The 21,228-nt window shown below is 47.0% G+C and overlaps 2 protein-coding genes across 2 annotated transcripts in view; both read left to right on the plus strand.

Annotated features, from left to right (window-relative positions):
- The window catches only part of abca1b (ATP-binding cassette, sub-family A (ABC1), member 1B), a 36,479-nt gene extending 33,432 nt beyond the window's left edge, over nucleotides 1-3,047 (plus strand). The window contains exons 44-49 of the mRNA XM_061079313.1: nucleotides 971-1,112; nucleotides 1,256-1,390; nucleotides 1,832-1,935; nucleotides 2,222-2,314; nucleotides 2,463-2,706; nucleotides 2,867-3,047. Coding sequence (XP_060935296.1) covers nucleotides 971-1,112; nucleotides 1,256-1,390; nucleotides 1,832-1,935; nucleotides 2,222-2,314; nucleotides 2,463-2,706; nucleotides 2,867-3,016 — 868 coding nt within the window. The 3' untranslated portion in view covers nucleotides 3,017-3,047. The remainder of the gene's footprint in view (nucleotides 1-970; nucleotides 1,113-1,255; nucleotides 1,391-1,831; nucleotides 1,936-2,221; nucleotides 2,315-2,462; nucleotides 2,707-2,866) is intronic.
- A 3,304-nt stretch (nucleotides 3,048-6,351) lies between these two features.
- On the plus strand, nucleotides 6,352-17,643 carry slc44a1b (solute carrier family 44 member 1b). The gene is made up of 16 exons (XM_061079690.1): nucleotides 6,352-6,500; nucleotides 6,846-6,935; nucleotides 10,242-10,384; nucleotides 10,799-10,935; nucleotides 11,805-11,898; nucleotides 12,029-12,198; nucleotides 12,473-12,562; nucleotides 12,663-12,820; nucleotides 12,956-13,142; nucleotides 13,336-13,504; nucleotides 15,093-15,249; nucleotides 15,354-15,437; nucleotides 15,510-15,647; nucleotides 15,846-16,082; nucleotides 16,259-16,354; nucleotides 17,203-17,643. The coding sequence occupies exons 1-16, from the start codon at nucleotides 6,477-6,479 to the stop codon at nucleotides 17,224-17,226; spliced, it is 1,998 nt and encodes a 665-aa protein (XP_060935673.1). The 5' UTR covers nucleotides 6,352-6,476; the 3' UTR covers nucleotides 17,227-17,643.
- The last annotated feature ends 3,585 nt before the right edge of the window (nucleotides 17,644-21,228 follow it).

Below are 21,228 nucleotides of genomic sequence, written 5' to 3' on the forward strand. Positions count from 1 at the left end.
GTGACCTGTGTGTGACCTGTGTGTGACCTGTGTGTGACCTGACTGTGACCTGTGTGTGACCCGTGTGTGACCCGTGTGTGACCTGACTGTGACCTGTGTGTGACCTGTGTGTGACCTGTGTGTGACCTGTGTGTGACCTGTGTGTGACCTGTCTGTGACCTGTGTGTGACCTGTCTGTAACCTGTGTGTGACCTGTGTGTGACCTGTGTGTGACCTGTGTGTGACCTGTGTGTGACCTGTCTGTGACCTGTGTGTGACCTGTGTGTGACCTGACTGTGACCTGACTGTGACCTGTGTGTGACCTGTGTGTGACCTGACTGTGACCTGTGTGTGACCTGACTGTAACCTGTGTGTGACCTGTGTGTGACCTGTGTGTGACCTGTCTGTGACCTGTGTGTGACCTGTGTGTGACCTGTCTGTGACCTCTCTGTGACCTCTCTGTGACCTGACTGTGACCTGAGTGTGACCTGACTGTGACCTGTGTGTGACCTGACTGTAACCTGTGTGTGACCTGTGTGTAACTTGTCTGTGACCTGTGTGTGACCTGTGTGTGACCTGTGTGTGACCTGTGTGTCACCTGACTGTGACCTGTGTGTGACCTGTGTGTGACCTGTGTGTGACCTGTGTGTGACCTGACTGTGACCTGACTGTGACCTGTGTGTGACCTGTGTGTGACCTGTGTGTGACCTGTGTGTGACCTGACTGTGACCTGACTGTGACCTGTGTGTGACCTGACTGTAACCTGTGTGTGACCTGTGTGTGACCTGTGTGTGACCTGTGTGTGACCTGACTGTAACCTGTGTGTGACCTGTGTGTAACTTGTCTGTGACCTGTGTGTGACCTGACTGTGACCTGTGTGTGACCTGACTGTGACCTGTGTGTGACCTCTCTGTGACCTGACTGTGACCTGAGTGTGACCTGACTGTGACCTCTCTGTGACCTCTCTGTGACCTCTGTGACCTGTCTTCAGTATCCTGAGGGAGATCGATGAGGTCCATCAGAACATCGGGTACTGTCCTCAGTTTGACGCCATCAACGAGCTGCTGACAGGAAGAGAACACCTGGAGCTGTACGCCGTCCTGAGAGGCGTCCCCGAGGAGGAAGTCTGTGACGTGAGTCTGATCAAACATTCTATCGCCTTCACTCTGTAAACTATAAACCGTCACCTTTAACTTTACACTTTAAACTTGACACTGCACAATGTAACGGTGACACTGTAAACTCCTGATGCTGATGATGCTTGTGTGATTGGCAGGTGGCGGACTGGGGGATCAGGAAGTTGGGTCTTCTGAAATACGCTGACAAAGCAGCAGGAAGTTACAGCGGAGGGAACATGAGGAAGCTGTCCACCGCCATGTCTCTGATCGGAGCGCCGCCCGTCGTCTTCCTGGTGACAACAACTCACTCACTGATTGTTTCAGATTCACTTCATCAATGTTTGGTTGTCATGGAGATGTTGTAGTTGCATGTTTGGCTGAAAGCTCCAGAAACAAACCACAGGTTGACCTCGACCATTTCTGAAGCTCAATGTTTTTACAGTGCAGCCGCGAGTTAACAGTTACACAACAGCAGCAGAGCGCTCTCAGCCAATCACAGAGCAGCTCAGCAGGATTTGGAGGGGGGGGGGGGTTCTATCACACTGGAGCTTAAAAACAGCAGCTGCTACATTTACTGACGAGGGAAGAAGACGTGGGACGTACGGGTGGATTCAAGAGGAAGAGTCAGACAGGTGGAGGTGAGACCATGCTCCTCCCCCTCCTCCTCACCTTCTCCTTGTGTTTCCTCCTCCATCTTTGGGCCGACCTCAACCTCGCCGTCCTCCTGGTCACAGGACGAGCCCACAACCGGCATGGACCCCAAGGCTCGCCGGGCGCTGTGGAACTGCATCCACAGCGTCATCAAGGAGGGACGCTCCGTGGTCCTCACCTCACACAGGTAACACACACACACACACACAGACACACACACACACACACACACACAGACACAGACACACAGACACACAGACACACACACACACACACACACACAGACACAGACACACACACACACACACAGACACACACACACACACACACACAGACACAGACACAGACACACACACACACACACACACACACGGGTCATGTGACCTCAGTGTCCTGACTCTCACAGGACAGGTGTGTGATGTTGTGTCTCCAGATTGTGTCTGTGTGTACTAACTGTGTGTGTGTGTGCTCAGCATGGAGGAGTGTGAGGCTCTGTGCACCAGGATGGCCATCATGGTGAACGGCAGGTTCCGGTGTCTCGGCAGCGTCCAGCACCTGAAGAACCGGTGAGACACATCCTGCACCTTCACTCTGAATCTCAAAATAAAACATATTGAAATAAAATTCAGAAAATGTGTTTTTTGAGAGCGCCCCTGGGGGGGGGGGGCAGCGTGTCAGACAGCAACTCATTGTCGTGGTTGATTTGTCGTGCAGGTTCGGTGACGGCTACACCATCATCCTGCGGGTGGCCGGGCCCGCCCCCGACCTGCTGCCGGTCATGAAGTTCATCGAGAGCGAGCTGAGCGGCAGCACGCTGAAGGAGAAGCATCGCAACATGCTGCAGTACCAGCTGCCGTCCTCGCTCACCTCGCTCGCCCACATCTTCTCCATCCTCGCCAAGAACAAAGAGACGCTGCGGATCGAGGACTACTCCGTGACTCAGACCACGCTGGACCAGGTAACGCGTCCTGAAGGGGCGGAGCCGCTCCTCAGACATGTCCCGTTCTAACAGGATTTTACTCCCTAGTGTGGGCGGGGCTAGTTGTCCTCTAAATGAGGATGGGGGGGGGGGGCATGGAGGTACTGGGAATAATGGAAGTTCCGGTTTGTCGTTGCAGGTGTTTGTGAACTTTGCGAAGGACCAGAGCGACGACTATCACTGCAAAGACTCCGTGAGACGGAAAGACGTGTCCATCGAGGTCCCGACGCTAAGCCCCGCCCCCGGAGCAGCAGAGGGCTGCGATGCTCTGAGAGAGAGTGTCATGTGACCGTGTGATGTCAGGAGGCTGGAGCTCCAGCCTGGACTCAACCCCCCCCCCCCCCCCCTCACCTGTGGTGATGTCACACTGAGTTGTAGTGGGCCAAGTCACTGCTGCCTCATGCCAGTCAATGCAAATAATGTCCTGTGGAGGCGCTGTGCTGCTCGCCAGCCATCGACCAGACTGTTATTAACCTCCGACGTGTTCCAGCTCAGACGCTCAACGACCTCATCAGGTCGTTTTTTATCCTCAACTAACGATGAAGAATCCAAATCATTTCAAACGGCCGAGGGCTCGACTGCAAAAATCACATTTTAAAAAACATGTTTGATTCCAGTTTAACTGACAGACTTTTATTTATAAGTGTAGCTGTAATTTGATGTTTTATTAGTCCAAGTGGCATTACTGCTTCCTGTCGTGTTTAATAGCCAATCAGAGCTTGACACAGACGAGAGGAAGAGTTGATTGATTTTGTAGTTTTTTAAGAAATGATGATAAACGGGCAGATTTGTTCATCAGCTCCTCACAGGATCAATCAGTATTTCTCGATCTGTATGGATCACAGATCACTGATCCTGCATGTTTCCTTTTGACCAGCAGGAGGCGACACTGAATCATTCAGTCTTCAGCACTTTGCACTGAGCTCGTGGTCACATGGTTCATGTTTACTTCAAGTAACAGCAGAGGCTGATGGGGGAGGGGGGGCGGGAACTGTTACTGACCCTGAAAAAAATAAAATGAAACAAATCTACTGTGTCTCTAATGTGTGAAACGTTACCATGGAGACGCTAAGTCTGACTCAATGTTTTGTTTTTTTTAAATTGAAGAAAGAGTTTGAAATGTAAATGAAAAACCGGATCAAAGGTTATACACATAACTACTGGTCTAAATAATGGTTTAACTCACACACGCAGACACACTTGCACACACACACACACACACACACACACACACACACACACACACACGCACACAGCCTGGTACAACAATAAACAATAGGACAAAAGATCTCTGTTCTGTCTGCAGCTGATCAGACCCACGACGCTGCTGCTGTCCTCAATCTGACAAGAACACCCGGACCTTCAGGACTCGCTACACCCCCCCCAGGACCTTCAGGACTCCAAGTCCCTTCGGGACCAGGGCCCTCTATCACCCTTCAGGACCCTCTAAATCCCTTGGGGCCCTCCAAAACACCCTTAACGAACCTTCAAATCTCTTCAAGACCGTCCAACACCCTTCAGGAGCCTCCTCGTCCCCCCAGGACCTACCAACACCCTTCAGGAGCCTCCTCGTCCCCCCAGGACCTACCAACACCCTTCAGGAGCTTCCTCATCCCCTCTGGACCTACCAACACCCTTCAGGAGCCTCCTCGTCCCCCCAGGACCTACCAACACCCTTCAGGAGCCTCCTCGTCCCCCCAGGACCTACCAACACCCTTCAGGGGCCTCCTCATCCCCACGGGACCGTCCAACACCCTTCAGGAGCCTCCTCATCCCCCCAGGACCTACCAACACCCTTCAGGAGCCTCCTCATCCCCCCGGGACCTACCAACACCCTTCAAGAGCCTCCTCATCCCCTCTGGACCTACCAACACCCTTCAGGAGCCTCCTCATCCCCCCGGGACCGTCCAACACCCTTCAGGAGCCTCCTCATCCCCCCAGGACCGTCCAACACCCTTCAGGAGCCTCCTCATCCCCCCAGGACCGTCCAACACCCTTCAGGAGCCTCCTCATCCCCCCGGGACCTACCAACACCCTTCAGGAGCCTCCTCATCCCCCCGGGACCTACCAACACCCTTCAGGAGCCTCCTCATCCCCCCAGGACCTACCAACACCCTTCAGGAGCCTCCTCATCCCCTCTGGACCTACCAACACCCTTCAGGAGCCTCCTCATCCCCCCAGGACCGTCCAACACCCTTCAGGAGCCTCCTCATCCCCCCAGGACCGTCCAACACCCTTCAGGAGCCTCCTCATCCCCCCAGGACCGTCCAACACCCTTCAGGAGCCTCCTCATCCCCCCAGGACCGTCCTACACCCTTCAGGAGCCTCCTCATCCCCCCGGGACCTACCAACACCCTTCAGGAGCCTCCTCATCCCCCCAGGACCGTCCAACACCCTTCAGGAGCCTCCTCATCCCCCCAGGACCGTCCAACACCCTCTGGACCGTCCAACATGAACCCACAGAGTTGGTCCTACAGCTCTCAGCAGCAGATTCGCCTCAGGAGACAGGTAAAGTGAGTTTGTGTCTTTGTGAGACTCCAGGTCCATGAGGTCGACCTGGAGGGAACCAGGAAGTAGGTGCTGACCATCGGGCCACACTGATCATGGTTCGACTCAGGATGCATCAGCACCGGGTCAGGGTTCGGTTCCACTGACACTTTGGTTCAATACCATCGTGAGGACATTTTGTCTGGTCACAAGGTCACTGGGCTGGTCGAAGGGTCAGACCTGGGGTTGGGTTAGAATCCGGTTTATGTCAGGAGCTAGTGAAGGTATCTGTAAAACTACAGAGACGTGCGTGTACTGTGTGTGTGTACTGTGTGTGTGTACTGTGTGTGTGTACTGTGTGTGTGTACTGTGTGTGTGTGCGTGCACTGTGTGCGTGCACTGTGTGCACTGTGTGCGTGTCCACTGTGTGTACTGTGTGTGTGTGCGTGTACCGTGTGTGTGTACTGTGTGTTCACTGTGTGTGTGCGTGTACCGTGTTTGTGTACTGTGTGTCCACTGTGTGTGTGCGTGTACCGTGCGTGTACTGTGTGTGTGTGTGTGTGTGTGTGCGTGCGTGCGTGCGTGCGTGTACCGTGTGTGCGTGCACTGTGTGTGTGTCCACTGTGTGTACTGTGTGCGTGCGTGTACCGTGCGTGTGCACTGTGTGTGTGTACTGTGTGTGTGTGCGTGTACTGTGTGTGTGTGTGCACTGTGTGCGTGTACTGTGTGTGTGTACTGTGTGTGTGTGTACTGTGTGTGTGTGTACTGTGTGTGTGTGTACTGTGTGTGTGTGTTTCCTGTCTGATAAAGACTCAGAAACATAAGAAGGAAGAGGCGTTGTTGACTGTCAAAGTAAAAGTAATTTATTGACTGACCGGAAGTAGAAAAGTACAAAATAAAAGTCCCGACACAAAGTGAGAAACGGCGCCACTTGTGAACGGTGACAACGCAGTGGTCACTTCCGGTAATGCGGCTGCACGGACTGCGCGTGCGCAATGAGATGAATGGCCGCTGCACCTGACTCACCGGGAACACCGATCCCCGTTCGTCCCGCTCCGGTTCCAGGAGGCACCGACAGGCTCCTGCTCCGCGGGCCGGGGCGCTTCGTCTGACCGCCGGGCCCCTCTCCGCTCCGGGTCTCCATCCGGGTCTCCGCTCCGGGCCTCCGGGGGCTGTCCGTGTCCTCCCCGGCCTGAAGCGCTGCTGTCCCCGCTGCTGCTGAGCTGAAGCTCCGGGAGGCTCCGGGCTCCACCCGGGCTGCGATGGGATGCTGCGGGAGCGCGGAGGTAAGCACGGCCCGGCCCGGTTCTCCTGCCCGGCCCGGTTCTCCTGCCCGGGGCCCGTCAGCAGATCCCCGGGGGGAGGGTTAGTGCTGGAACGGGAGAGCCGAGCCGAGCCGGGATTAGAGCCGTAATCCAATTAGCTGCTCCCGGGGACAGCGGGTCTCCGGGGCCTGGAACCGGGGCCTGGAACCGGGGCCGCCATGTCGGCTCCCCGTAAACAAACCGTTCAGTGCCGTTCCGAACCGAACTAACGGGGCCGAGGGGGTGCGGGTGTAGACCGGCTCGGCCCGGTCTGGTCCGGCAGGGCCCGGCTCAGTGACCGTGTGACCGTGTTTGTGTTTGTTTCAGCGGACAAAGAGAGAGTGGAGACCGCTGGAGGACCGGAGCTGCACCGACCTGCCCTGGTTCCTCCTGTTCACCGTCTTCTGTGTCGGCATGGTAACCAGCAGCCCCCCCCCGTCCTACTGCCGAGGAGTGGCATAGTACCGTCATAGTACTGTGATAATACTGTCATATTACTGTGATTATACCGTCATAGTACTGTGATAATACTGTCATAATACTGTCATAATACTGTCATAGTACTGTGATAATACTGTCATAGTACTGTGATAATACTGTCATAATACTGTGATAATACTGTCATAATACTGTGATAATACTGTCATAGTACTGTGATAATACTGTCATAGTACTGTGGTAATACTGTCATAATACCGTCATAGTACTGTGATAATACTGTCATAATACTGTGATAATACTGTCATAGTACTGTGATAATACTGTGATAATACTGTCATAGTACTGTGATAATACTGTCATAATACTGTGATAATACCGTCATAGTACTGTGATAATACTGTCATATTACTGTGATAATACTGTCATATTACTGTGATAATACTGTCATAGTACTGTGATAATACCGTCATATTACTGTGATAATACTGTCATATTACTGTGATAATACTGTCATAGTACTGTGATAATACTGTGATAATACTGTGATAATACTGTCATAGTACTGTGGTAATACTGTCATAATACCGTCATAGTACTGTGATAATACTGTCATAATACTGTGATAATACTGTCATAGTACTGTGATAATACTGTGATAATACTGTCATAGTACTGTGATAATACTGTCATAATACTGTGATAATACCGTCATAGTACTGTGATAATACTGTCATATTACTGTTATAATACTGTCATAGTACTGTGATAATACCGTCATATTACTGTGATAATACTGTCATAGTACTGTGATAATACTGTCATAGTACTGTGATAATACTGTCATAGTACTGTGATAATACTGTGATAATACTGTCATAGTACTGTGATAATACCGTCATTGTACTGTGATAATACCAACATAGTACTGTGAAAATACTGTCATAGTACTGTGATAATACTGTCATAATACTGTGATAATACCGTCATAGTACTGTGATAATACTGTGATAATACTGTGATAATACTGTCATAGTACTGTGATAATACTGTCATAGTACTGTGATAATACTGTCATAGTACTGTGATAATACTGTGATAATACTGTCATAGTACTGTGATAATACTGTGATAGTACTGTGATAATACTGTCATAATACTGTGATAATACTGTCATAGTACTGTGATAATACTGTGATAATACTGTCATAGTTCTGTGATAATACTGTGATAATACTGTGATAATACCGTCATAGTACTGTGATAATACTGTCATAGTACTGTGATAATACTGTCATATTACTGTGATAATACTGTCATAGTACTGTGATAATACTGTCATAGTACTGTGATAATACCGTCATATTACTGTGATAATACTGTCATATTACTGTGATAATACTGTCATAGTACTGTGATAATACTGTCATAGTACTGTGATAATACTGTCATAGTACTGTGATAATACTGTGATAATACTGTCATAGTACTGTGATAATTCTGTCATAGTACTGTGATAATACCGTCATAGTACTGTGATAATACTGTGAAAATACTGTCATAGTACTGTGATAATACTGTCATAATACTGTGATAATACCGTCATAGTACTGTGATAATACTGTCATACTACTGTGATAATACTGTCATAGTACTGTGATAATACTGTCATAGTACTGTGATAATACTGTCATAATACTGTGATAATACTGTGATAATACTGTCATAGTACTGTGATAATACTGTCATAATACTGTGATAATACTGTCATAGTACTGTGATAATACTGTGATAATACTGTCATAGTACTGTGATAATACTGTCATAGTACTGTGATAATACTGTCATAGTACTGTGATAATACTGTCATATTACTGTGATAATACTGTCATAGTACTGTGATAATACTGTCATAGTACTGTGATAATACCGTCATATTACTGTGATAATACTGTCATATTACTGTGATAATACTGTCATATTACTGTGATAATACTGTCATAGTACTGTGATAATACTGTCATAGTACTGTGATAATACTGTCATAGTACTGTCATAATACTGTCATAGTACTGTGATAATACTGTGATAATACTGTCATAGTACTGTGATAATTCTGTCATAGTACTGTGATAATACCGTCATAGTACTGTGATAATACTGTGAAAATACTGTCATAGTACTCTGATAATACTGTCATAATACTGTGATAATACCGTCATAGTACTGTGATAATACTGTCATACTACTGTGATAATACTGTCATAGTACTGTGATAATACTGTCATAGTACTGTGATAATACTGTCATAATACTGTGATAATACTGTGATAATACTGTCATAGTACTGTGATAATACTGTCATAATACTGTGATAATACTGTCATAGTACTGTGATAATACTGTCATAGTACTGTGATAATACTGTCATAGTACTGTGATAATACTGCCATAGTACTGTGATAATACTGTCATAGTACTGTGATAATACTGTCATAATAATGTGATAATACTGTCATAGTACCGTCATAGTACTGTGATAATACTGTCATAGTACTGTGATAATACTGTCATAGTACTGTGATAATACTGTCATAGTACCGTCACAGTACTGTGATGATACTGTGGTAGTACTGAGATAGTACTGTCATAGTACTCTGATGTGCTGGGATAGTACTGTCAGTACTGTTGTAGTACTGAGATAGTTGTCCTATTACTGTGATGACACTGATAATATTGTCATAGTACTGTGATGATACTGTGGGAGTACTGTTATAGTATTGCGGTAATACTGGCACAGTACTGTGATGATACTGTGATACAGTTTGACATTAGTGTACTCCCACAGTAATATCACAGTATTAACAGTACTATGCTCTTGTTATTATAGTATTATCACAGTACTATTAGGGGCCGTTCAGGTTTCAGCATCTTGCCTGAGGCCGGATGTGGCTGAGCTGTCATAATACTGATTATATTGAGATAGTAATGTCATAGTACTTTGGTAATACTGTAATTAAAACATCATAGTACTGATGATACTGTGGTAGTAATGTCATAATACTATCAGTTATTGGTCAGTACTGATGATTACCGACCAGTCAGTTGTTGATCAGTCAGTTACCGATCAGGTTCCTGTCTGTGATGCAGAGTGGATTAAACTGTATTAATGATTGGATGTAAACATGCTGACAGTCTCTGATGGTTTCTGATCTCCTGTGTTTGGATTGTTGCTGTGGTGAAACCAGTGAGGTCAGTAACACTTGGTGGTTTCCTGTCACGTAGGGAAGCATCTGTGGTTTCACCATCGTCACCGGCGGCGCCGCTCGCCTGGTGTTTGGCTACGACAGCTACGGCAACACCTGCGGTCAACGCAACGAGCAGATCGAAGGCGTGAGGCTCAGCGGCCTCGACCACACCGACAGGAAGTGAGTTTGTCTGTAGACAAGGTCGCTGACATTATGACTCTGTCCCGATCTAATGATCGATAATTATAGATAATTTTTGATGATTTTAATAAAAATCTATCGATGTAGATGAATTCATAATTTATGAATAGTGATGAGGGCTTTGGTTTTGATGATAATGATTTATTGATATCATGTTTATTGTTGTCCTCATTTAATATCTATTAAATCTTTTCTGAGTCTGACAGTGAAGACTTCACGCTCTTATTGTGAAACGGGTCATTCCAGTGCCCTTTAGTGATGACTTCACGCTCTTATTGTGAAACAGGTCATTCCAGTGCCCTTTAGTGATGACTTCACGCTCTTATTGTGAAACAGGTGATTCCAGTGCCCTTCAGGGTTAGGGTTAACCTGACCCCTTGCTCTCTGCTGCAGGTTCGTCTTCTTCCTGGATCCCTGCAACGTGGACATTGTTCAGAGGAAAATCAAGTCCCTGGCCGTGTGTGTGTCTCTGTGTCCGAGCGATGAGCTGAAGACGTACCAGGACGTGAAGATGTTCGCCATGCTCAACGGTGAGGTCATCACTGTCACATGACTCAAATGGCGCCACAAGACGCGTCTAACCCTAACCCCCCCCGACACACAGTAACACACACACTTGTCTCTCTATAGTTGTGAGGACACTCATTGGCAAAATGCGTTTGCCAGATCCTTACCTAACCGTAACTATCGCTACTAAATGCCTAAACCTAATTCTAACCTCAAAACCAAGTCTCAACCCTCAATCAAGTCATGAACGTGCTCATAACGATGCTCTTGAACCAAAACAGGCCCTGGTTACTGTAGATACACATGCGCGCACAGAGTAACACACACACACACACACACACACACACACACACACACACACACACACACACACACACAGTAACAATGGCCACCCTGTGTTTCGGTCGTGTTGCCGGTGCCACTCTGCTCCGTTTGTCGTCCGTCAGCTTTCACTCAGTTCACTGTTGAAACGTGACTGACGTCTTGGTCATGTGACCTCTTTCTGGAAGCCATGTTGTTTATGAAAGGAGCCACTGTTCCAGTGTGTTTACTTCAGCTGAGAGCTTTGTTTCAGCTAAACTGCCTGATCAGCTTCAGGTTGCAGTGAACTCAGTGACCTACAGGAAACTGACACTGGAGGAAACCTCCGGATTCTACATGAAGTTCTGATTTATCTGGTTTTGGTTGATGACATCAGAGATATGACATAATCAGGAAGTGATGTCACACTCATTCAGTCCGAACTCTGAGGATGATGATTTTGATCCCTACGTTTCTAAACCCTTTCAGTCTCGGCTCTGATCGAGCTTTGTGATTGGTTCTGGAGGTGCTCAATAAAAATGACGTCATGGGCTGTGTGGGTGGAGCCTAATGTGTCATGTGTCTGTTTCAGGTTCTGAGCTGTGTTCCTACGAGTTAGCGGCTCATAAATATCCTGGTCTACCTGAGAGGTTCTCCAAGTGTCCCAAACTTCCTGTTCCACCCAGGTGTGTCCAGCGCTGACCTCTCTACACTTCATTAAATATTGTCCACAGTGTTATTAATGTTTTTTTTAAGTACTCTATACAGAAGAATCTCTTCCAGACGACCTCTGAACTCTGACCTCTCTCTCCACAGTAAGCCGTTGCCGGTGTTTAACCGCTGCACTCCGATGGATATTTCCTGTTACACCAAGTTTGCAGAGGCCGTGGTGACGTTTGTGGGAGACAACAGTTTCCTGCACCGCCTGATCGCTGGCGTCGCTGCGAGTAAGGAGATCATCGTGGGCCTGTGCGTGCTGGCGCTGGGTGAGGACGTCCGCTCGGGACACATTCATCAGCATGTCCTCCCTCATTATTGGGACAGTCGTCTCTTCCCTGTTTTCAATAAGACCAAAACTAAATCAGTATTTATTCATGATGATGATGATGAAGAAAAATTAACTGTTTCAATCATAGTAATTCAGACTCTGTGTGAAGTATTATACATCACACAAGTGACCTCACGTGTCATGGAGAGCGTTTCAGAAACAGAAGCATATGACTCACGGAGACCTTTTTTCTGACCTTTGACCTCTTTCAGTCCTCTCCATGCTCCTCATGGTGATCATCAGATACATCTCTGCCGTCCTGGTCTGGATCCTCACCTTCCTGGTTGTCCTCGGATCGCTCGGTGAGGTCACATGACATCGATGTTCCTCTATTCAGTATTAAATCTGTTCTGTGTCTTTAAGACGACAAACGCTGAGTCACTGTTGTGTGTGTTGTGTCAGCGGGAACCAGCGTCCTCTGGTGGCTGTACATCGACCACCGACTGTACGGGAACGACACCTCGCCCAAAGTGCGGAAGGAGGCGAAAGAAGAGGAGGAGCTAACTCGAGACAGCGGACAGGCGCTGCTCGTCTACGCTGTCGCCGCCACTGTCTTCACCGTAGGTCCCACCGCCACGATCTGATGCTTCTCTCATCATCTTCAGCTTCCATCTGCTCTGTGGTTGCTCTGCTGTGGGTGAAGTGCACCCTGGGAGTCTTTGTTGACATCTGTCTTCCACTCGATCCGGTTCCAGATCATCCTGCTGCTGCTGATGCTCTTCATGAGGAAACGAGTGGCGCTGACCATCGCTCTGTTCCACGTGGCAGGAAAGGTCTTCATCCACCTCCCCCTCCTCACCCTGCAGCCCTTCGTCACCTTCCTCGCTCTCCTGCTCTTCTGGATCTACTGGATCCTGGTCCTGCTGTTCCTGGGAACCACTGGTATGAACCATCACATGTCGCAAACATGGCTAAGATCACATCACAAAGATTCTTCTTATTAGGTTTGATGTTGAGCTTGACTCTCTCTGTTTGAGAGGGAACAACAGTAAACTCCATGATTTTAGAAACATTCTGCCCTCTGCTGGTGATCAGACTGAACTGTCTGTCCCCTCTGGGTCCTGGTCTTCTGCAGGAAACCCGGTCCAGAATGAGGAGACGGGTTTGACGGAGTTCAGACTGACCGGTTCTCTTCAGTACCTTACCTGGTACCACGCCGTGGGTCTGGTCTGGATCAGTGAGTTCATCCTGGCCTGTCAGCAGATGACTGTGGCTGGAGCTGTGGTCACGTACTACTTCACCAGGTGAGTCCACCTGGAATACATGTGTACTACCCCTGAACACACATGTGTACTACCCCTGAACACAGCTGTGTACTACCCCTGAACACACATGTACTACCCCTGAACACACCTGTGTACTACCCCTGAACACACCTGTGTACTACCCCTGAACACACCTGTGTACTACCCCTGAACACACATGTGTACTACCCCTGAACACACATGTGTACTACCCCTGAACACACCTGTATACTACCCCTGAACACACCTGTATACTACCCCTGAACACACCTGTATACTACCCCTGAACACACCTGTGTACTACCCCTGAACACACCTGTGTACTACCCCTGAACACACCTGTGTACTACCCCTGAACACACCTGTGTACTACCCCTGAACACACCTGTGTACTACCCCTGAACACACCTGTGTACTACCCCTGAACACACCTGTGTACTACCCCTGAACACACCTGTGTACTACCCCTGAACACACCTGTGTACTACCCCTGAACACACCTGTGTACTACCCCCGAACACACCTGTGTACTACCCCTGAACACACCTGTGTACTACCCCCGAACACACCTGTGTACTATCCCCGAACACACCTGTGTACTACCCCCGAACACACCTGTGTACTACCCCCGAACACACCTGTATACTACACTTGTACACACCTGTATACTACCCCTGAACACACCTGTATACTACCCCTGAACACATGTGTACTACCCCTGAACACACCTGTATACTACACTTGTACACACCTGTATACTACCCCTGAACACACCTGTATACTACCCCTGAACACACCTGTGTACTACCCCTGAACACACCTGTGTACTACCCCTGAACACACCTGTGTACTACCCCTGAACACACCTGTGTACTACCCCTGAACACAACTGTATACTACACTTGTACACACCTGTATACTACCCCTGAACACACCTGTACTACAGCTGCTCTACAGCTGTAACACATCTGTAGAGCAGATGGAAGACTGGGGATCGAACTGCCGACCTTCTGGTTGGAGAACGGCTGCTCCAGCCACAACTGACCGAATATAATTCGATTTATTGATTGATTGTACACACATTTACTACAGCTGTAATACACGTTCCACACTTCATTACATTACATTTCATTTAGCTGAGGGAACAAACTCAGAATAACAAGAATCATTTTAGTACATTAACTACAAAGTTCTACATATAATTGCAACTAAACTTAAGCATCATCTTCTGAAGAGATGTGTCTTCAGTCCTGACGATGTGAGGACTTCCTGTCCTCCTGTCCTCATGTCCATGTGGAGCTGGTTTAGGAGTCAGGACAGGAAACTGTCCCACCCAGTGAGGGAGCAGCTGATTGGCCGATTCAGAGCGGTGGGGACCATCTGGTGTGAAAGGTTGGACCAGGTCCTGGATGTAGTCTGGACCTGGTCCGGTCACAGCACGGTACCAAGGACTAGGGTTCTGAAACGGAGGCGAGCAGCAGTGAAGGGAGCGGGGGGGTGGGAGTGACCTCAGGTTAAAGACCAGTCTGTCACCTGTCTGTCAGGGCAGGAGAACGAGTTCTGAGAAACCAAGCGCTTTGTGTTTCAGGGACAAGAACCGCCTCCCGGTGACCCCCGTCCTGTCGTCGGTGGTGCGGCTGCTCCGGTTCCACCTCGGCACCGTCGCTAAAGGATCCTTCATCATCACGCTGGTCAAGATCCCTCGACTCATCCTCATGTACATCCACAACCAGCTGAAAGGAAAGGTACAAATCAACTCTACTTACAGCAAACTGCTGAACAGCTGACTGACCTTCAGTCTGATCTGACCTTTGACCTTTGACTGTTGATGTTTCCTGTGACGCTTCAGGAGAACGTGTGCGCTCGCTGTCTGCTGAAGACGTGCATCTGTTGTCTGTGGTGTTTGGAGAAGTGCCTCAACTATCTCAATCAGGTAAGAACCAACCAGCTCGTCTGGTGTCACTGTCACGCTCTCACTTCTCTCACCAGGGTTCTTATTTCCCAGAATGCATATGCAGCCACAGCGATCAACAGCACCAGTTTCTGCACGTCTGCTCGCGACGCCTTCGTCATCCTGGTGGAGAACGCTCTGCGTGTCGCCACCATCAACGCCATAGGAGACTTCGTGCTCTTCCTTGGGAAGGTGAGGACTTTGTTCATCCACTGAAAATATTTGTGCAGTTGGTTTCACAGCCGCCGCATCTTGGAGTTTATGACAGAATTTACTCTTTCATAAACCCGCCCCTCTTTTATATAAATGGTTGAGATGAGCGCTCTGATTGGTTTGTTGTCAGTTCATCTTTGAGATCACCGACACTTCCTGTCATAAATCTGGTCTCAGGTCCTGATTGTGACATCGACAGCATTCGCCGGCGTCGTCCTCCTCAACTCCCAGAGGGATTACGCCGAGTGGCTCCTCCCTCTCGTCATCGTGTGTCTCTTCTCCTTCCTGGTGGCGCACTGCTTCCTGTCCATCTTCGAGATCGTGGTGGACGTCCTGTTCCTCTGCTTCGCCATCGACACCAAGTACAACGATGGAACTCCAGGAAAAGAGTTCTTCATGGACAAAGCTCTGATGGTGAGAACGTGATGATGTAACAGGAAGTGAGGTCTTATCAATCATATTATTATGATGAATCATTTATAATAACCAGGTTTCTTAAAAAAATCTGCCATCTTTGTTTTCCATGTTCATTCTGATCATGAGCCGACATGTCATCATCTGAACTGAACCCCCCCCCCCCCCCTTTGCAGGAGTTTGTGGAGAGCAGCCGGAGGTTGGAGCGGGTGGAGCGGGGGCGGAGCCGGGTGAAGGAGGCGGTCTCTGAGGGGGCAGAGATGAAGCCCATGGTGAGTGACAGTGGCGGTGGAGGGGGCGCGGCCAGGCAGAAGACTTCATCAGAGGAGGTGGGGGTAGGGCTGGAGGGGGATGGGGGGGGCTGGGAGGAGCTTCAGGAGTTCCAGGTGTACTACCTGCTGGTGGGGGTGCTGGTGGACTGGGTGCTGACGGAGCAGAGGAGCATCGTCCTCTGTCTCAGCGAGGACGTCGTCCTCTTCCTCTGCGTCTACCTGCCCACCTCCACCCTCTTCCTGTTCGTCAGCCTGCTGCACGCACCAAACCCCGCCCCCTCTGCCAACAATGCCAAATCAGCCGCCGTCACCGCCGCCTGCTGAAAGACGTGTGCTAACAGATGCATGCTAACGGATGAATGGATGAACACTGATGCATGCTAACCCTTCATTATCATCTTCATCACTGACTCTGTTTCTAGTTTTTTATTTTTATATCCTTTATTTTTTTATATTTTATTTTGTAATTCCATTTCCTGTGTCTTTGAGCATAAATTCTCACCATCGTGCTTTAAAGAGAGGAAGGACGCAGCAGATGTCTTCCTGGATTCTGCTCTAAAAACACTGAGTCACTGTCATCATCTGGAGGTCCAGCAGAGGGCGCTCTGTGATTCTGCTGCGTCTCAGCTTCTCCTCATGTTTAAAATACGTCCAGGCTGAGGTCATGGGGTCAAGAGGTCACGACCTCTCCCGTGGTGACACATTTGAAGAATGTGATGCTGGACTCATGACCCCCTGCTTCAGTCCTGCTGGTTTTAAACACCTTACTACCCATAATGCTCTCCTCTCACCCCTGTTGCCGTGACGACCAGCTGTGATGAACTGTGGCCTGGTGTTTTGTGTTTCAGGCTCCGGGGACGAGTTCAGCTTGACCAAAATCAGAGGGAATTAAAACGAGAGACATTCCAGAAGTTTATTTTTCCAGGTGTAACATGTTTACTATGGTTTCACTCCAGGGAAAACAATATTTTAATAAGAAACTGTAAAAACGTAACGATGACGCACTTTATACCGAAGCGCTGCAGATTTTAAACCTGCTGATGCATTTTTTCGTAGTGATGTCGTTTTTTATAAACTCACCCTGAACTCATTGCTCACAGTTTGATTTTGTTCTGGAGAAACCTGCGGGTTGCTGACACACACCTGGACTCCATGTTGGATCTGGAGTGTTGTGATGTCATCAGAGGGGCGGAGTCTGTGCACAGGACCTGCAGCCATAAAGCTCCACGTCTTATTGGTCGATAGATACAGATAAATAATCATTACATGAGACTGGGCCGTAAGTTTGATGTCACAATCTTCACAAGTAGTAAAAGTAATCATAATATATTATCTTTTATATTAATACCAGATTGTACAAGTACTACAAATAAAGGAATTTTTACCAGAGTACTATAGTCAACCCTCAAGTAAAAGTACGTGAAAACTACTTGAAAACTAAAAACGTGGATGAATCGTAAATGCGTCGGATTCATCAGTTGAAAATCTGAAGAATGAAGTGAAATGTGATTGGTTGTTGACCTCAGGAACATCTGTGGCAGACTCCGCCTCCACCAGAGGTTGTTGCCCTCTCGTCCTCGGGTGGGGCAGAGTGTGTGGGCGGAGCTTCCTGTGGAGGTGACAGCTGAGTTGAGCAATAACCCAAACTGCATCATGTGACATCAACAACAACGATAAGTCTTCCTGCTTCTGTTTCATCGACACGCTCCAGGTCGATGATGTGTCAGTGACGCCACAGAGTTCAGCATCTCTGATTGGCCAACACAGGAGACTGACCAGATCGTCCAATCAGAGTCTCCTGATGTCCAGTTGAAAGTTTAGAAGAAATCCAGTAAGTGAACCTTTGAGTGGCAGGAGTCAGCTCCTGACCAATCCTGAAGGACGACCTCTGATTCAGGCTGAATCCAGGCGTCCGCCTTCCAGACTCCGCCCACCTGCTGTGTACAAACCTCACGACGGATGAGCTGATTGGCTGATTCTGCCCCAATCTCGCGTGTGTTAAATCACAGATCAATGTTCAGTGTTTGATTTTCATAACCTCGGATATAAAACAATTCCCAGAAATCTCAGACTCACAGCTGGGGAAGCCAATTGTCTCAGAATAATTATTATAATCCAAGAATCGCAGCAGTGATTGGATGATGTGCGCCCCCTGCTGTTCATCAGCAGCAGAGCAGACGAGGAGATGTGGCTCACTTCGTGTTCTAATGTGAGTTTGTGGATGTTTGGATTCAGTTTGATGAAGGAGTTGTTTACACATGTTCTGACTTTTGGCTGCAGCTGATTGGCCGCAGCTGACCAGCTCTGCAGGAGACTATGTGATGGTTTTCAGGCCGCGACTGTTCCCATCACCCCCCTCTACTGGCTGAGTGAGGGTGACGCATCTGACACTGTTTCACAGCTGATCTGAGACATGTTCACATGAATCACGTTATTGTGGTGAACACGTGTTCATGTGGTTGACACGGAGGTCACATGACCCCGAGCACGTTCACTTACTGCACTAAAGATGAATTCATTCAACACTGACGTCAGTTTCAAGTAGTTTAGTATTATGAACACAAACACACATTCATGTTCAAGCTCCTGAAAAAACAAAACAAGTCTTAAATTCGGATCATGTGACTCCTGTTGTCAGGCAGATTTCACAGCAGGAAGAAAAGAGTTTAATTCAAACCTCAGATAAACATAATGAATGTTTGTTTTTTTAAGGTCTGGAAATGACCTTTGACTTTTTTTATTCAAAAATCCATCCCATAATTAATAAATGTTCCTGTAAATTAGTTAAAGCATTAATGAAATTTTTTCAATTAAATATCACAAATGTTTATGATCAAATCATGATTTGAGATTGAAAGGTTGTGTGTACGATTCAGGTGAAACGATCTGTTGACAAAGTGAATATAAAATAATCCTAGCGATGATTTCACTAGTGTTTCATCTAAATTGTACGAATTGTTTTATTTACCCTAGAGTGAGCCTTTATATTTTAATATTTTATATTTAAATACTTTGTCTCCATCGCGAGCGGGTCCCCTCTACCAAGGCCACTATGTTTTCTACAGTAGCTCAAACTGGACAAACTAAACCTTTTGAGATTCTTTGACAACTCAAGCTACCACAGGTTCTCTCTTATGTCCAAAAGGGGGGGGTGAGGGGTGTTCAGCTGCAACATGACAATTCACCACTAGATGTCACTACCTTCTACACAATGAACCTTTAAAATCGACGTGTTCACAACAACCTTTACTCGAGTCGTTTTTATCCTCCACATTAAAACGTGTGACATGTTTACTGATTGTCAAAGATGGTTTCAGTCGTCCAATCAAAACCTGTGTTACAGAATCAGCGTAGCTACAACTGTAATGTTTGCAAGATACAGATTATTAAATGAACTCTAACTCATGTAATAGTTTTTTATCTTGGATTTGATTAAGCTGACATAAGCAATGCTACTTTTCATGTAGTCTGACTAACGTTAGCATGTTATGGTGTTGTTAGTGTTTCTGTGAATGTTTACATCGTAAACATTAAGATAAAAAAACACGGTGTCTCATTTACTCTTCAATCTGTAAATAGGTCAGATATTAGCAAGCTAATGTTACCTCTGGCAGTTAGCAACACAACCGTTGGTCTGATCAGTAACATTTACATTTTATTTTTATATCATCAAATCACAAGATAGATCATGGCCTGGTTCACACCTGGTTCACACCTGGTTCACACCTGGTTCACACCTGGTGTTAACATGTGGCCTCACACGTGTCTCGTGATCCGATCTCAACTCGGCTCAATACAAACAAAGATTTGATCAGTTTAATGAATCATCAGCTGATCAGTGTTGATATCCACATGTTAAAACCATATGTTAATATCAGGTGTGTACGGGGCCTGTGTGAAGGATCTTTATATATTATTTATATATTATATAAGACCTGAGAAACAAAACGGTTAGATATTTAAGTTCTATCAGACTGTTAACAATCTAAATAATACCAGTGACGTTTATAGATGTAATGACATTACAAATGATAGCAGCACCAGTTGATATAATAATAGTTGAGTTTTGATCTGGATCTGGATCGTGCAGCTCGGGAGAAGAAGACGATACAAAGAAGTTCTCGGTGCATCATTGGCTCTTAGAGAATTAGATCTGAGTGAATATTAATGGTTTAATATAAAGATATTCTTGTGGTTATTTAAGTTGTTGAGCTGCTGCAACAACAGATAGTAGGATATTATGGTATTCAGCATTCAATATTGTACAGACATCATACCATGAAGTCGTCAAACTTTTGGCTCAGTCAGTTTAACGTAAGCATATTTTTTTGTCGTTATTACATTTATTTATTTGTCCCGATTAAGTTTTTATAAAACACGGTTGAATTGTTGAATTGAACTCTTTATTTCCTGCTGACCAATAAACTGCCTCATTTACCAACCAATCAGCACGCAGAGGGGAGCTGAGTCACAGGTGAGGCTCCAACCAATGGAAGTGGGAGAAGAGTCACGTGACCACATCGGACGGATTTTTGTAGTCATACTTTTTATTAGCAGTAACGTCACGGACCAATCACAGACAAATAAACATCAGTTCCACGACACAATTCGTTTCATCATGAGTTTGATTCACTCGGATTAAACAAAGTGTTGTGAACAAGAATCTCAAACTGAACAGATTAATTTGACTCTGATCGTTGAGATTCAATTTAAATAATTTTTGTAATTAACGTTTAAACAACAAACCTGTTAACATGTTAGCTTGTTACTCTGAGGCTGCAAAGCATTTTGGGAAACTGCTGGTGCTATTAGCATTGGCTAATATTATAATATCATTAGCATTAGCCAAAACCTTTAATAACGTGGTTATTAAT

Source organism: Limanda limanda, chromosome 10, assembly GCF_963576545.1.
Source record: "Limanda limanda chromosome 10, fLimLim1.1, whole genome shotgun sequence".
NCBI classification, from domain to species: domain Eukaryota; kingdom Metazoa; phylum Chordata; class Actinopteri; order Pleuronectiformes; family Pleuronectidae; genus Limanda; species Limanda limanda.